The sequence below is a fragment of the Halichoerus grypus genome, chromosome 11, assembly GCF_964656455.1.
Source record: "Halichoerus grypus chromosome 11, mHalGry1.hap1.1, whole genome shotgun sequence".
NCBI lineage: Eukaryota > Metazoa > Chordata > Mammalia > Carnivora > Phocidae > Halichoerus > Halichoerus grypus.
The window spans coordinates 107,189,383-107,205,870 of record NC_135722.1 but is presented as its reverse complement, the minus strand read 5'-3'; the positions used below and the strand labels follow the sequence as shown (position 1 = coordinate 107,205,870).

At 37.1% G+C, this 16,488-nt stretch overlaps 1 protein-coding gene across 1 annotated transcript in view; it reads right to left on the bottom strand.

Moving 5' to 3' along the window:
* The window catches only part of GUCY1A2 (guanylate cyclase 1 soluble subunit alpha 2), a 324,587-nt gene that overhangs the window by 240,118 nt on the left and 67,981 nt on the right, over nucleotides 1-16,488 (bottom strand). Inside the window, exon 4 of the mRNA XM_036065829.2 lies at nucleotides 11,632-12,350. Within this exon, the coding sequence (XP_035921722.2) occupies nucleotides 11,632-12,350 (719 nt within the window). The remainder of the gene's footprint in view (nucleotides 1-11,631; nucleotides 12,351-16,488) is intronic.

Below are 16,488 nucleotides of genomic sequence, written 5' to 3'. Positions count from 1 at the left end.
ATTTTTTTCATTGTGTTCTGCATTTTCCAAATTTGTACAAAGTATAAACTATTTCATAACAAAAGAACTTAATAAAGAGTCCAGTAACAAATTGAAAAAATATGATCAAAAATCTGCAGTAGCCAAAAAAAATATGTAGCTTTTATTATTTAAAATTTAAAAAAAAGAAAAAAGAAAGAAATTATGCTGGATGCCCCCAAAGGAATATTTAACAACGATACAAAATGTGTCAAATGGTGTAATGATGGAACCACGTGGGGAATCCTATTAGTACCAAGATATGAGAGAAATTCATGAGCCACACACACACACCTGGAATATATAAAGGAATATATATGTATACATATATATACATATGTATATATTATATAGATATATTCCTTTAAAAAATCACATGCCACATTCACAGTGAGGTCTTCTCTGCCCAATCAATCTCTTCAACCCCTAAGACCACTCACTCTCTGTTAATAGCCATGTGCTATGTCCTTCCTAAAAATAAAGAGGAAGAATGATACAATTAGTGACTAATTTCTCACTGGAAACAAGAGGCCAAAAGACACTGAACTGAATATTCAAATTGCCTGAAAAAGAATACTGCCAATCAAGAATTCTACAACCAAATAATCAAAACTGCAGGTAAAATAAAGATATACCCAGATAAACAAAAACTAACAGAACTTGTTGGTAGTAGATGGTATTAATAGTACAAGGTATACTAAAGGAACTCCTTCAAGTTGAAAGAAAATATATGAATACATGGGAAGAAATAAATAGACTGGTGATGGTAAATGTGTAGATAGATATAAGAGTATATGACTGATGACTGGGTAAAGATGATGTGGTATATGAATACAATGGAATATTACTTGGCTGTAAAAAAGAAAGAAATCTTGCCATTTGCAATGATGTGGATGGATCTAGAAAGTTTTGTTTTTTTCTTCTGGAGCTAGAGAGTATTACGCTAAGTGAAATCAGTGAGTCAGAAAAAGATAAAAATCATATGATTTCACTCATATGTGGAATTTAAAAAACAAAACAAACAAGCATAGGGAAAAGGAGAGAGAGAGAGGCAAACCAAGAAACAGACTCTGAAGTATAGAGAACAAAGTATGGTGACCAGAGGGGAGGTCTGAGGGGGGATGCGGGAAATACGTGATGGGGATTAAGAAGTGCACTTGTGATGAGCACAGGGTGATATATGGAAGTACTGAATCACTAAACTGTATATCTGAAACTACTATTACACTGTATGTTAATTAACTGGAATTTAAATAAAAACTTTTAAAAAGAGTATATAACACACTGGAATATATTTTTCATTTCTTTTTCTAACTCCTTTTAAAAAACAAATATATAGTTACAATTATTACACATAATTATTATCACATACATAATAATTATTATACATAACTAGGTTTATAACATATAAAATATACTATAAAAGGTGGTGGGGAGGAGGAATGGAGCTATATAGAAACAAAACTGTCTACCAACACTAGGGCAGTGTTAATTTGAAAGAGACTATGTTAAGCTAAATTACATTGTAATCTCTAGAGTAATCACTAATAAAATAACTTTAAAAATGTATTTGTAAAATCAATAAGGAAATAAAATGCCATACTAAAAATATTCATTTAATACAAAAGAATTCTTAAAAGAGGAATAGGGAACAAAAAGACATGAGACACAGTATAAACAAACAAAATGATAGATGTAATTCCAACCAAGTCAACAACTACATTAAATGTGAATATACTACAATTCCATCAAAAGGCAGAGATTATGAGACTGTATAAAAAAGTGAAAGCCAACTATATCTGTAAAAAACACCTTCAGATTCAAAGACAAACACAGGTTGAAAGTAAAAAGACAAAAAAAGATACACCATGCAAACTATTTATCAAACATTCAGAGAAAAAAATGGTAACAATCCTACACAAAGTCTTTCAGAAAAAGAGTAAGAATAAACTCTTCCCAACTCATTCTCTGAGGCCAAAGACATCACAGGAAAAAAATTTTAAAAGAAAGGAAAAATTCTACATACCAATAGCTCTCATGAACAAAGATGCAAAAATCCTTAACAAAATATTAGCAAACCAAATTCAGCAACATATAAAGAGGTTTATAACATATAAACATGACCAAGTGGGATTTATCCCAAGATTTTTAGTTCAACATCTGGAAATTGTTAATATAATATGTCCTATTTACAGAATTAAGGGCAAAGCCATAAGACCATTTCAATACATAGAGAAAATAGACTAGACACAATCTAACACCTACTCATGATAAAAAGTCTCAACAAACTAGGAACAGAAAGGAATTTTCTCAATCTGATTAAGAACATTTCACACCTATGGTAAAAGACTGAATGCTTTTCTTTCTAAGTTCAGAAAAAGGCAAGGATATCCACGATCACCACTTTTATTCAACACTGTACTTAAGGTTCTAGCCAGTGTAATAGGTAAGGAAAGATTGAGGTAGGGGGAAGGGAGGGACATAGGGAAGGAGGGAGAAAAAGATAAATTTAAAAGTTAGAAGGACAACTATCTTAACTCTCAGACTACACGGACTCTTATGTAAAAAAAATCCTAAAGAATCTACCCCCCCAAAAATAGCATTTTTTCTATTCTATAATATTAAACTATTCTGAGTTTAGCAAGACCATAGGACTCAAGATCAATATACAGAAATAAGTTGTATTTCTATATTTTAATAAAAATGCAATTTCAAAACATGCTCTGTGTTACAGTAAGAAAGAAAAAAACAAAATAGTGCAAGACCTGCACACCAAAAGCTATAAAACCTTTGTCGACCAGGATGCCTGGTGGCTCAGTCAGTTAAGCCTCCGACTCCTGATTTCAGCTCAGGTCATGATCTCAAAGTCCTGGGATCAAACCCCACGTTGGGTTCCTCCCTCAGCAGGGAGTCTGCTTGAGGATTCTCTCTCTCCCTCTCCCTCTGTCCCTCCCCCCACTCACTTGCACACACTTGCTCTAGAATAAATCTTTAAAAAAAAAAAAAACAACAAACGTTTGTTGACAAAAATTAAAGAAGATCTAAATTAACTGAGAGAGATATCTTCATGGAATAGAAGACTCAATATTTCAAGACAGCTATTCTTTCTAAATAAACCTACAGATTCAGTGCAATTGCTATCAAAATCCTAGAAGCTGTTGTAGAAATTGACACGTGTATCCTAAAATTTACATGGAAATACAAAGGACCAAGAATAGCAAACACAACTTTGAAAAAGAACAAACTTGAAAGACTTAAAACACCCAATTGCAAAACTTATTTGGATATAGTAATCAAAACACTATGTTATCACCATATGGTTAGATATTTTTTAAAAATGGAGAAGAACAGAAAGGCTAGAAAAAAACCTATGGTCAATTGATTCTTGATAAAGTTGCAAAGCCAATTCAATGGTGAAAATAGTTTTCTCAAAAACTGTGCTGGGACAGCTAGATGTCCATGTGCAAAAAAATTAAACAAAAAATTAAAAAAAAAACTTGGGCCCTCATGGTATACACAAAATGTGTCTCAAAATGAATCACAAATCTAAGAGTTAAAATTATAAAATATCTAGAAGAAAACAAAGGGGGAAATCTCTGTGGCCTTGAATTATGCAAAGATTCATTAGTTATCAGACTAAAAGCAAATAATAGTACTATCACAGTACCTTTGTGCTTCAAAAGACAGTTACTTTTGAAGTCAACATAATATACAGTTACTTTTGAAGTCAATATAATATCCAGAATGTATATATTTAAAAAAAATACAATTCAACAGGAAGACAAACAACACAGATATGGGTAAAACATTCGATTAGACATTTAACCAAAGAAATTATACCGATAGCTAATAAGCACAAGAAAAGATGCTTCACATCATTAGTCACTGGGGAAATGTAAATTAAAACCCAGGATTCTACTTTACATTTACCAGGATGGTCATGGTCAAGAAGAGTACCAATATCCAGTGTTGGTGAGAACATGAAGAAACTTGAACCCAAATATGCTGGTTAAATGTGAAATGGCATAGCCTCTTTGTTCAACAGCGTGGCAATTCCTTTAAAAAGTTAAACATAGCATATGACACAGCAATCCCTCTGCTAGGAATCTGTCTAGGAGAAATGGAAATATATCCAACACAAACACTTATATGCAAATGTTCACTGCAACATTATTCCTAACAGCCAAAATCTGAAAAGAATCCAGTGTCCATCCACTGGTAAATGGGTTAAAAAACAAAACAAAACTGCAGTATATTTGTGCAATGGAATACTGTACTAAAAATGAACAAGTTACTCATGCATGCAACATGGATAAACCTCAAAAACATTATGCCAGACAAGAAAAGATGACATATTTGTATGATTACATTTTTAAGAAATGTCTTCAAAAGACAAATCTATGCAGATGCAAATAGGCCAGTGGTTGCCTGGGGTCAGCAGTAGAAGCAAGGATTGACCACAGACGGGCACAGGAAACTTTGGAGGGTGATAAAATGTTCCAAGACTGTATTGTTGTGATAGTCACACAATTATATACATTTACCAAAAATCATTGCACTGTATGCTTATGAAAAACGTTCGTGTGAATCAAGAGAGCACCATCAAAAATGAGGGAGGCAATGAATTCAAAACAGCTCTTCAGCTTTTAAGACTGAAAGCTACCAGTTAAAATGAAATGATTCTAAGTTAAAAACCAAAGGAGCAATTAAAGAAAGATTCTGAACAATTTGTGACTAAAAGAGCCAATCCTCCCCACCCAGCACGTACCACAGAACTCAATAATGTCTGATCTATGATACGAGGCACCTCCTTTGTAAGTTCAGGAGTGCAATCTTTCCTAACAAAAATAAAAACATGGAAAATGGGCACTTGAAGCATGAAGATCACTGTAGGGAATATATAATTCACCATGTAACATCCACCTTGTCCTCTGACTACACAGAATTCAGTAACTATACAGTAACATAGCACTGTATGGGGATTTTAACATTATAGGGTTTTTTGTTTTGTTTTGTTTTGTTTTTTTAGTGAAAGAGCCAGAATGAACCTCAGCAACAACTGCATCTGAATCTGAATTTGTCTAACCTACTTTAAAAGGCAGTTTATGGTCAGGGAGCAGTTCCAGAGAAAAACCAAAAAAAAAAAAAAAAAAAAGTAAAGAGCTCATTTGTAATTACAAAAGCAAAGAAAACTCCAGATAATTTTGAATGAAGTTATTTCTATGTTCTCTAATGCTAATTTATAGAGAAAGCCCTAATGACATTTTGTCCATCACGAAAATTATTGTTCAATATTTGGAATTCTCTAACAGAATGTTCTGACCTGAAAAGAGGAGAAATGCTCCCCTTTTCCCAAATTAAATTAAATTTACGTTGAAGTCAAATATGTATTCTTGACAGCCGGGTGAAATCTGTCTTTCAATGGTGTCATTAAGGTTTGGTAAGATTAATAAAAACATTTTCAACTTTTTAATCATCCTGTCAGAAGACGGGCCCATGTCCAGGAAAGAGAAAGGACTAGTTTGAAACCTGATCTGGCCACAGAAAATCAGAGGTTAATTCCTCCTTTATTCTTTGAAAATGATTTCCCAGCATTTGTTTTGCAGCTTCTAATTAGTAAGACAAATGTGAGAATATTTCTAGGGATTGACAAAGAAATGTGTTGTTGTTAATGCTTTTCCCCAGTTCCCACCCTGAGACCAAAGGTGAAGATGAATAACAAGGCCATCGCGCCATTGTAGGGATGATGTATTTCAAAAGCTGGACTCCTTCCACAATGTTATTAAAGTTCTTTGAAGCGTTGCTACTAAGAAAAAAATGTCAAAAGAACTCATGTTGTTTATTATTTCTCAAATCCACTGCTATTTCAGGTTGTGCCTACGCAGACCAGTCCATTTGAGTTTGGAAGGCAACTGGCATATCCACAGGTAAGAAAAACTTGATTCCAAACTTTAGTGAATCTGAAAAGGAGACTAGTGATTTTAAAACAATAATAGTCTCTAAAGAAAAAGCAGATCCCTAAGTCATATTTTAGGAAGATGCTAGGTAGGCTTGATATTTCTCTAAAATTATCAAAGCTACTGAGTCCAGTACTTTCTTCTCTAAGGCAGTAAGTGAGGAGGAAGATGGATAGATAGGAAGGTTACAAGTGTGAAGAACAGTAATAATGGTAGAAGTAATAATCAACATTTATTCAGTGATCAACGCTGAGGCTGAAGATAGAAAAATGTTACAGGGACTGTCATTTAATCCTCACAAATAAGTGAGGGAGGCGCCTAAGCTGTCAGAGAATTACTTTAACTTAGTCCTGATAATAGGATGAGCTCTTCATGGTTGAAAAGTCAGATTCCCCTCTGCTTCTCTTTATTTTTTTATTGTTATGTTAATCACCATACATTACATCATTTGTTTTTGATGTAGTGTTCCATGATTCATTGTTTGCGTATAACACCCAGTGCTCCATGCAGTACATGCCCTCCTTAATACCCATCACCAGGCTAACCCATCCCCCCAACACCCTTCCCTCTAGAACCCTCAGTTTGTTTCTCAGAGTCCATAGTCTCTCATGGTTCGTCTCCCCCTCCGATTGCCCCTTCATTCCTCCCTTCCTGCTATCTACTTTTTTTTTTTTTTAAACATATAATGTATTATTTGTTTCAGAGGTACAGGTCTGTGATTCATCAGTCTTACACAATTCACAGTGCTCACCATAGCACATACCCTCCCCAATGTCTATCACCCAGCCACCCCATCCCTCCCACCCCCCACCACTCCAGAAACCCTCAGTTTGTTTCCTGAGAAAAGAATTCCTCTATCAGTGAGGTCATATGATACATGTCTTTCTCTGATTGACTTATTTCGCTCAGCATAATACCCTCCAGTTTCATCCACATCATTGCAAATGGCAAGATCTCATTCCTTTTGATGGCTGCATAATATTCCATTGTATATACATACTAAATCTTCTTTATCCATTCATGTGTCGATGGACATCTTGGCTCTTTCCATAGTTTGGCTATTGTGGACATTGCTGCTATAAACATTGGGGTGCACGTACCCTTTCGGATCACTACATTTGTATCTTTGGAGTAAATACCCAGTAGTGCAATTTCTGGGTCATAGGGTAGCTCTGTTTTCAACTTTTTGAGGAACCTCCATACTGTTTTCCAGAGTGGCTGCACCAGCTTGCATTCCCACCAACAGTGTAGGAGGGTTCCCCTTTCTCCGCTTCCCCACCAACATCTCTCGTTTCCTGACTTGTTAATTTTAGCCATTCTGACTGGTGTGAGGTGGCATCTCATTGAGGTTTTGATTTGGATTTCCCTGATGCCAAGCGATGTTGAGCACTTTTTCATGTGTCTGTTGGCCAGTTGGATGTCTTCTTTGGAAAAATGTCTGTTCATGTCTTCTGCCCATTTCTTGACTGGATCATTTGTTCTTTGGGTGTTGAGTTTAATAAGTTTTTTATAGATTTTGGATACTAGCCCTTTATCTGATATGTCATTTGCAAATATCTTCTCCCATTCTGTCGGTTGTCCTTTGGTTTTGTTGTTTCTTTTGCTGTGCAAAAGCTTTTTATCTTTGATGAAGTCCCAATAGTTCATTTTTGCCCTTGCTTCCCTTGCCTTTGGCAATGTTTCTAGGAAGAAGTTGCTGCGGCTGAGGTTGAAGAGGTTGCTGCCTGTGTTTTCCTTTAGGATTTTGATGGACTCCTGTCTCACATTTAGGTCTTTCAACCACTTTGAGTCTATTTTTGTGTGTGGTGTAGGGAAATGGTCCAGTTTCATTCTTCTGCATGTGGCTGAAGCAAACCCATGTAGCATTGATCTATGTGTCTGTTCTGTGCCATTCCTCTGGTTTCTAACAGCCCTATTTACAAACACAGCCTCCTCCACACAACAAGGCTTTGGAACCTATGTTAATTTTTTATTTATATGACTAGATGTGATCCCCCAAACTACACATCAGACTGCAACAAATTTCTTCTTAAACTCACAGTGATGCCTCAAAAGATTTAGGTGATTAACTTCCAAATTCTCAGAATAATAGTGAGATCTGAATGACCTAACAATTCACAGCACAAATTAAAATAGATTCATAATTCGCCGTGAATTCCCAATGCTGAATCTGTTCTTTTTTAACAATGAACTAATTCATTCATCTCTAATACTTGACATCAGATAAGGAAAGATGACGAAAAGAAGTTGAGCTTTAAGGAATGATAGAAACGCGGCAATGCCATATGGGAGGACAAGAAAAGAGAGAGAGAGAAGACTATGTAAGACCTGGGTGATCGCTTAGAAGATGCACAGGAGCCAAATAATGGGACTCAAAGCTTGGTCGGTCCATCTGGAAGAGTCCCTTCTGACTTCAGAACTCTGTTGAGTTGTGACCTGCCAGTGATGACTGCGTCAGATGTCTCTCAGTGACATTCTCCCTTCTGGTAACCAACCCTTCTGTCTTTGTAACTCATCACTGCACAATCAAGAGGCAAATTCTCTACAACCAGGATCCTGGCTTTCTGTTTCATTTGCCTATCACCAAATTGCTCACAAGCGTGTCCTACCTCCTGTCTATAGTAAACCAACGATTGACGGCAAAAATGGAAAAGATCATGGTTTAGCAAAAACATTACAGTTCATTCTGCAAATGATTTATTGTCACTCAGCTGCATGATTAGCTCTTGTTGTTCATTTTTTGCGTTTGTTTTTTTTTTCTGGACCGCGGGAGTGGTGGTTCATTGGTATTAAGGGCATAACCAAAATAGTTAAATTATCATGAAAGCCTCCATTGTTAGACAAAGGAATATCCTAAATTATTTTTAAAATTGCCCTTTCTGGGGTGCCTGGGTGACTCAGTTGGTTAAGCGACTGCCTTCGGCTCAGGTCATGATCCTGGAGTCCCTGGATCGAGTCCCGCATCGGGCTCCCTGCTCAGCAGGGAGTCTGCTTCTCCCTCTGACCCTCCCCTCTCTCATGTGCTCTCTCTCCCTCTCTCTCAAATAAATAAATAAAATCTTTAAAAAATTTTAAAAAAATAAATAAATAAAATTGCCCTTTCTTACCAAGGCCCAGTAAACAATTAGAAACTTTTGACAACATGGAGTTATTTATTAACAAGAAGAGCTCTTATGGGGAAAATAATGAATATCAAGATCAAATTTATCAACAGACCTTGATTTTTTTAATTTTTAATTAATTAATTTAATTAATTTTTAAACTTGATTCTCTTTCCTCCTTCCATGTCTTCCAAAAATATAAATTTGGGATTTGGAAACATAGTAATTCAAAAATGTTACTCATCTGATTAAGACTCCATGCCCTAACTTTATTGACTACCATTCCAATTTGGGCCAACAATGGCTTCCCAAATGTCCCACGTGGCAAACCCAGGTGAATAAACAAAACAGAAACATAAGGATGAGAGGATTGCTATCCTTATTCTAACTAAATATCCTGCCTATTCTTTTTAAGCTGTCACTGCCATATTTAAGTTATAATTTTATCTTCTCAATGAGAACAGTGCCTTATTATTGGAATTGGCAGGGGGCCTTGACATTTGAGTCATCATTTCATTATGCCTATTCCTTACCCTGGTATACAAATTAAATAGAAATACAAGCCAGATGAAATATAGGGGGGAAAATCCGAAGCAATCGCTTTAAACTGAATTAATTTTTCTCAAATCTACAAATATAGAGAGCAATTAACATGAATAATAATATATTCCACCTCAGGCACATTTTCAAAAATATTCACTCCAATTTCAGAGGCCAAACCTGCTCAAACCCTTCTAGCCAACACGTCACTTCTGCAAAACAGAGCCGACAGCTTTAATATTCTCTAAGTTATAAAGATAGAATAATTCCCCTTTTAAATCAGCTACAACTATGGGGAAAAACACACATTTAACAGCTTTCCTCTTTTTCTAAACAGCTTCAAAAATGGGTAGCAATCACTGAACATATAAACACATATATATAAAATACGCACATGTGAAAAGTATTATTTAAAACGTGTAATCGCATAGAAAAATAACAATTCATTCAGACTAAAATATCCAAATGTGCCCAGCTGGAATTTCAGGTTTATCCGTAGATGTTTTGAAATCACTGAACGTAAATGATGAAAAATGGTAAGTCACAGGACCCAGACATCCTGAATAAATGGGCATCATTCCCTAGTTCTCAAGCATTTTGTTAAAAATTTTTCCACTGAATTTCAAAATGATAAAAATCAGTTCTAACATGAATGCTATATAAAATCCTCAAAAATGTCTTTGGCTCTGCTTCCAGGAGGCTATTCCCTTGTTTACTTATGATGGCAGGTGCTCCAGAATATGTGATTATTCATTCACTGAGTTTTTAATCGTCTCTACAATTCTTCCTTTAGCCCAGAGCAGACTGTTCATTTCTTTTTTTTTTTAAGATTTTATTTATTTACTTGACTGAGGATGAGACACAGCAAGAGAGGGAACACAAGTAGGGGGAGGTGGGAGAGGGAGAAGCAGGCTTCCCGTGGAGCAGGGAGCCTGATGCAGGGCTCAGTCCCCGGACCCTGGCATCATGACCTGAGCCAAAGGCAGAAGCTTAACAACTGAGCCACCCAGGCGCCCCAAGCCTGTTCATTTCTAAAAGCCAACAGCTTTCCCCAAAATGCTTGGGAACAAGCTGAATCACCTAAAAGAACTTTATTGTCCTCGATACAAAATACTGATTAGCTCTACTAGAAGCTGAACACGCATATATGCAAATGTCTACTCTGGAACAGTATTATTTATATTATTTATTATCCTATTTAAAATAGTAATGACTAACTTTTCTTTACATTTTATTATTCTAATGTTGACTTCTCCTAAAAAAAAAAAAAAATTTACCTGAGGGAACATATTTGTGTAAACGAATTCAAGATTTAGCTTTTAGCTTTTTGTTTCTTTATAATTTATAACCCAGACTTTCCAAAAAGGGGATTCAAAGAAATTCACAATAATTCCTAGTGTTCACCGTGTTCTCCAAGCAGTGAGCATGTTCTGAAGGAAGGAGTCTGCTTTAATACTAAAATCTATTTAGAAAAGAAGTCTTGAGATCGTCCCTTAATTTTCCAACTTTTAGAAAATCCATTCTTCTGCAAACTGAGACAAAAATAGGATATAAACCAGATGTTCCTCGATTATGAAATTTAGAGCAGAGCACATTCAAAGTGGAGCTTGCTTTTCACCCCTATGTATTTTAGAAGGCAAGCAGGCCCCACGATGTGGGATTCTGTCTTACCATTTGTCTTGTAGTGTGACTTCAATCGGTAGAAATAGTCATGGGTTTACAGTATCAGGCTTTAAGGGAGTCCTATCATTTCTGTAATTACTATGGCTGGTATTAATAAGTATCTTCTTTTTATATGCTGAAATAAATTAATGGAAGAGGCAGACACTATGCAAAATGGTTGGGAAGAAGGCCAAATCTTTTTACATACATCCAGGCACCAGTGATTTCCAAAATGACACTTTAAGCTCTCTTCCCTAAATAATTACAAGGACAGCCAGCCAGCATGTAATTTACTGACATAATTACGCACTCTTCCAGTTCCCACCACCCAGCTCCAGCCCGTGGCCACTTACCTTGTCTTTGTTTTCAGTGCCAGAAGCCTCGGGCTTGGTCCTGATCACGAATGGGGTGGACAGGCGCAGCAGGACCCTCTCGAAGGCGGCATGAACCCTTGGAGACACGATCTCGAAGCAGTCCTGGAACTTGAGCACTTTGTGAGCATCACATCGAAGCTGCTTCCGCAGGCCTTCCCCTAGCTGAAGGACGGACATGTGGGGGTCGAACATCAGGTGGAAAGGGAAGGCTCTGCAAAAGGTGCTGATGCTGATTCTGAGGTCCGCAGGGACTTGGGAGGTGCCCTGGGGAAGGTTCTTCGTGATGGTGGTGCTTTCACGTTCTTTGATAAGGAAGGTAAGACAGCCACAGTTGCCCGGGTTCGAAGCCTCAGAGCCCAGCTTCTCACTGGCAACTTGCTCCACCGCCACGTCCAGCCGGTAGATCTTCTTGGCTGCGGCCTTAATCATCCCGAGCATTGCGAACCCCACAGTATGGTGAGGGTGGAAATAGTGGAGCATCAGAGTGCCTTCAGGGAGCTCTTTGCATAGGAATGATGGCGACTCCAGAGTGGCCTGTTTTCCGAAAGAAGTTCTAATGTGTTCCAACAAAGCATCAAAGCCATTAAAAAAATCCTGCAATGTGCCGCCCACAGCTCGAAGGACTCTCTCATTCTCATCAAAGCATATATTAAAGAACTCCTCGCCAAATCTTTCTTGGATTTCCTCAAACTTCAAACCTGGAGGTAAACGGGTAGGAAATGTTAGAGAAGTATAATGAAATAATCGAATTTATAGCTTTTTTTTGATGCTTACCAAAGGAGATAACTAGTGAGTGAGGCAACAGAAGTATTTCCCTTGGGCCCACAAATTCCCAAAGAGATGAATTCATTTTGAATTAGAGAAAGTAAATTTCAATTCATCTTCTGGAGGCTTCTAAGATGTTAATAAGCATAAACTTGTTTTAGTATTTTTGTTTGTTTTTAAATAGTCTTATTTTTTTAGAGCAGTTTTAGATTCACAGCAAAATTGAACAATAAGTATGGATATTTTCCATAGAACCCTCTCTCCACAAACACACAACTTCCCCCTCACCCCACTATTAGTCCTGGGCTACTCTGATACATGTGTTACCACCAATGAACCTACAATAACACAGTATCATCTCCCAGAGTCCATAGTTTACATTAGGGCTCACTCTTGGTGGTGTGCACTCTCGGGTTTGGACAACTGTGTAATGATATGTGTCCACCATTATAGCATCATACAAAGTAGTTTTGCTGCTTTAGAAATCCTCTGTGCTCTGCCTGTTCATGCCTCCCTCCCCTGAGCCCCTATAGCATAAACTTTCCAAATGCTGCTAATCTAGCTGCTCACTCTTCTTTTCAATACCCTACTGCATTTGCTGTAATCAGCAGAAATAAGATCATCTTAATGATTTCCCTCTTCGTTAGAGTAACTTTTTAGAAGCAACTATAATGTTGTGTCTCTATTGCACCCATCCACTATTACTATCTTATCAAAATTCATTTGTTAAGTGGGAAATATCACCCAGAGAGGGAATTTATGGTACCTGAGTGGGGAAAGACATCAGTTTATCTAGTGTCAACAGAAATAATTAAGTTAGACCCCAGTGAGAGAGAGACCAAACAGGGAACTAAAAATGGCAGAACTGTGGGCTGATTTGCATTCTTTCACCCGCAAAAATGAGAGTAGCCAAGAGTGGAGTAGGAATCTCACTAGAAAGAGTTAAAAGCCTTTGTATTCTCAGTTCATACTTCCATATGCCATGGCCAAAGGAATTCTATGTTACAGCAATGGAATTATAACAAAAAATACATACATACATACACACAATGCATGATGTAGAAATTAGAACCAGTCACACGTGATCTAGTTAGATCCACCCTTAAGGATGATCTGAGGAAAAATATGGAGGGAATTTATGGTCCAAAGAGGAAGAGTACAATGCATATATGAGAGTTGAGTGTATGTGCTAAAGGAATCTTCCATATGGAGTCATTCTACTGTTTCTCCTTTGACTTTGGCTGAAATCAATACATGTAAGTTTGTGTATTCATATTTTCTTGCCTCATCTACTGCATCTTACAGGGAGGTCCTGAAGGTAAGGCAGGATTGGGAAAAGACAGAGGTCACCTTGCTAGTGTCCTGTTCAAGTACAGAGCAGTCTGGGTTGTCTACAGCTCGGTTTGCTGTTCCTACCTTTATCGTTCCCTAAGGGTTCTCCCCATGCAGAAATGCAGGAATAGAACAGTCAACAATACCATTTGAAAAACACAGTCAAAACCCATCAAATATTTTTTGAGGGAGTCCTACAGAGTATAAACATTGTGATAGCCAAGTGAAGAAATCAGTTTGACAAAAAAAGTTCTTAAAAGCAATGAAACAAGGGGCACCTGGGTGGCTCAGTCGCTAAGCGTCTGCCTTCGGCTCAGGTCATGATCCCAGGGTCCTGGGATCGAGCCCCGCATCGGGCTCCCTGCTCCGCGGGAAGCCTGCTTCTGCCTCTCCCACTCCCCTATCTTGTGTTCCCTCTCTCACGGTCTCTCTCTGTCAAATAATAAAATCTTTAAAAAAAAAAAAAAAGCAATGAAACAAAAAGCAGTAGAAAATCTAAGTGAGAAAGAGTCCTTTTATTAAGAAGAATTTCACATTAATTTTGGTTTCATAGATCCGACATGCAAGTCAAGCTGAGACAGTCACCTATCGAGATTAAAAACATGACTGCGCATCTTACATGGTCATGGTACGAGACTGCCCTTCAGCATGTGCTGCATTCACTAACAGTAATGTCAGCCCAAACGGAGAATAATAGCGTTCATCTGTCCAGTTCTCCAGTGTGGAAGGAAAAAAGCAAGGTGAGGACACTCACTGCAATTTGGCTTCTGTTCCCACTGCTCTGTTGAAACTACTTTTGCAAATGCTTCAGGCAATACATACTGCTCGATCCCTACCTTAGTTAACCTTGTTCGCTGTTTTTCTTTTAATTTGACTCTACTGATCATCTCATCCTCCTAAATCTCCCTTCTCTCTGGCTTCTAAAACCTTACTCTCTTGGTTTGATGACTATCTGTCTGAAAATTCCTTCACAAAAATACCTTCCTATGCCAAATCCCTGTATCATCATCACTACATAACTAAAAAGTCCTAATACAAATTAAATGGATATCCCTTCAAAAACAATGTTCTTGGTTGCTATTAAGTTTTTTCTTTACAAAAGTCTAATTAAAACTAAATTCCAAATAAATAAAAATTCCTATAAGCTGACTATACTTGCTAAACTACAGAATCCCATGTGCCATTAAAAATATTTCACGGATGGCTTCTATCCTTTGAAGAGTTCGATTTTAAAAGGATTCAGGGTCTTTATGCACAGAAAAGGAAAAGCGAATTTCTTCTAACTTGCTTTTTTCATAACACTGAAAATGTCCTCAGTTATTAAAGAACATAGATATAAACATAATACAGTAAGCTTATGCTCTATTTCCAGCACCAGAATCCCCCCAAATCATCCAGAAAATAACAAGTAAATTCACCAGAGGCACAAGCTAAAAACTACTCTGTGAGTACAGCATTCCATCAGCTAGAAATCCCCACTGTCTTACAAAGCACTTTGGTACAGGGTTGTTAATTCTGCAATGATGACACCAAGACCTACAAGGATGCTAGAGTAAATTGTATCAATAAAGAAAAGCTAAAATGTTTTGAATATTACACTCAAATCCTATACATGGCAATTCTATAAAATCACAATCCTTGATTAACTAATAAAGATTTTTGTTCTCACAATTATGAAAATGTACAAGATCATAAAAGAAGAAAAAACTTCTTCCAGTTGGAAACATGGAAAACTAGTGAAAGATCACGTAACTCTTGCAAATATGCTATAAATCAATAGCCAAGACTTACACTTTAAACCTTATCTCAAAATTTAGGAAGCACAGAGAAAGTATTTCAGCTCAGACAACTGGTGCAGGTCTCACTTCCAAGCCTGTACTTACGATTGATGCAAACCCCCTACTTATAGTAAATCACTTAAAACATATAGACAATGCTCATCTTCTCATAACAGAAAACGCTATGACAGCTTGACATTTGGGTCTATAAGAATACATTCCTCTAGGGGCAAAACTTAAAAAAATCTGCTTTCATTAACAAGTAAGTTAGAAGTTAGAATTTTAAATTACTGTTAATTCACCTCTTGAGAAAAATGAATAGCCTAAACGTGAAGTCCTTTAGCTGAATATAATCTATTCATCGATGATAAGAATCTTTTGTCCCTCATCTGCTCTCCATCTGACTTCACATTGTGCACTTCTTAAGGACAAGGACATTATCCCCTTTATGTCTGCATACCCATCAATAGCATAATGCCTGGCAACATAGACACTAAGATTTCATTCACAGAAACTAAGCTTTCCTCTAAGTATTTGTTTGATAAATATAATAAAGCTTTAAAGCTACACTTGTGCCACATTTAAGGATACCTAGACAACTAGACACATTCTTTTCTGATATGAGACTCTACAGATAATTAAATCACAGTGGGATGTGGGCTGTAACAGAGGCACATGGGAATACCTATGAAGGTATGCAGAAAAGAATGTCTGACTCTCTCCTCAGAGAGATAATGTCTGAACGGAGACTTGAAGAAAAAGTGGGTGTTCGAAAACCCAACAATGAAGGAACAATCACATTAATGAATGGACACTAATGGAATACCGATGAGCCAGAGAAATGGAATGGCGTGATCAGGGAAGGGCAAAAAGTAAGTGGATACATCTGGGGAACAGGAGTGAGGGGATGAGTTGTTAATTGATGAGCAATGTAGAGGCTGGACTTGAGGGTGCCAAGACC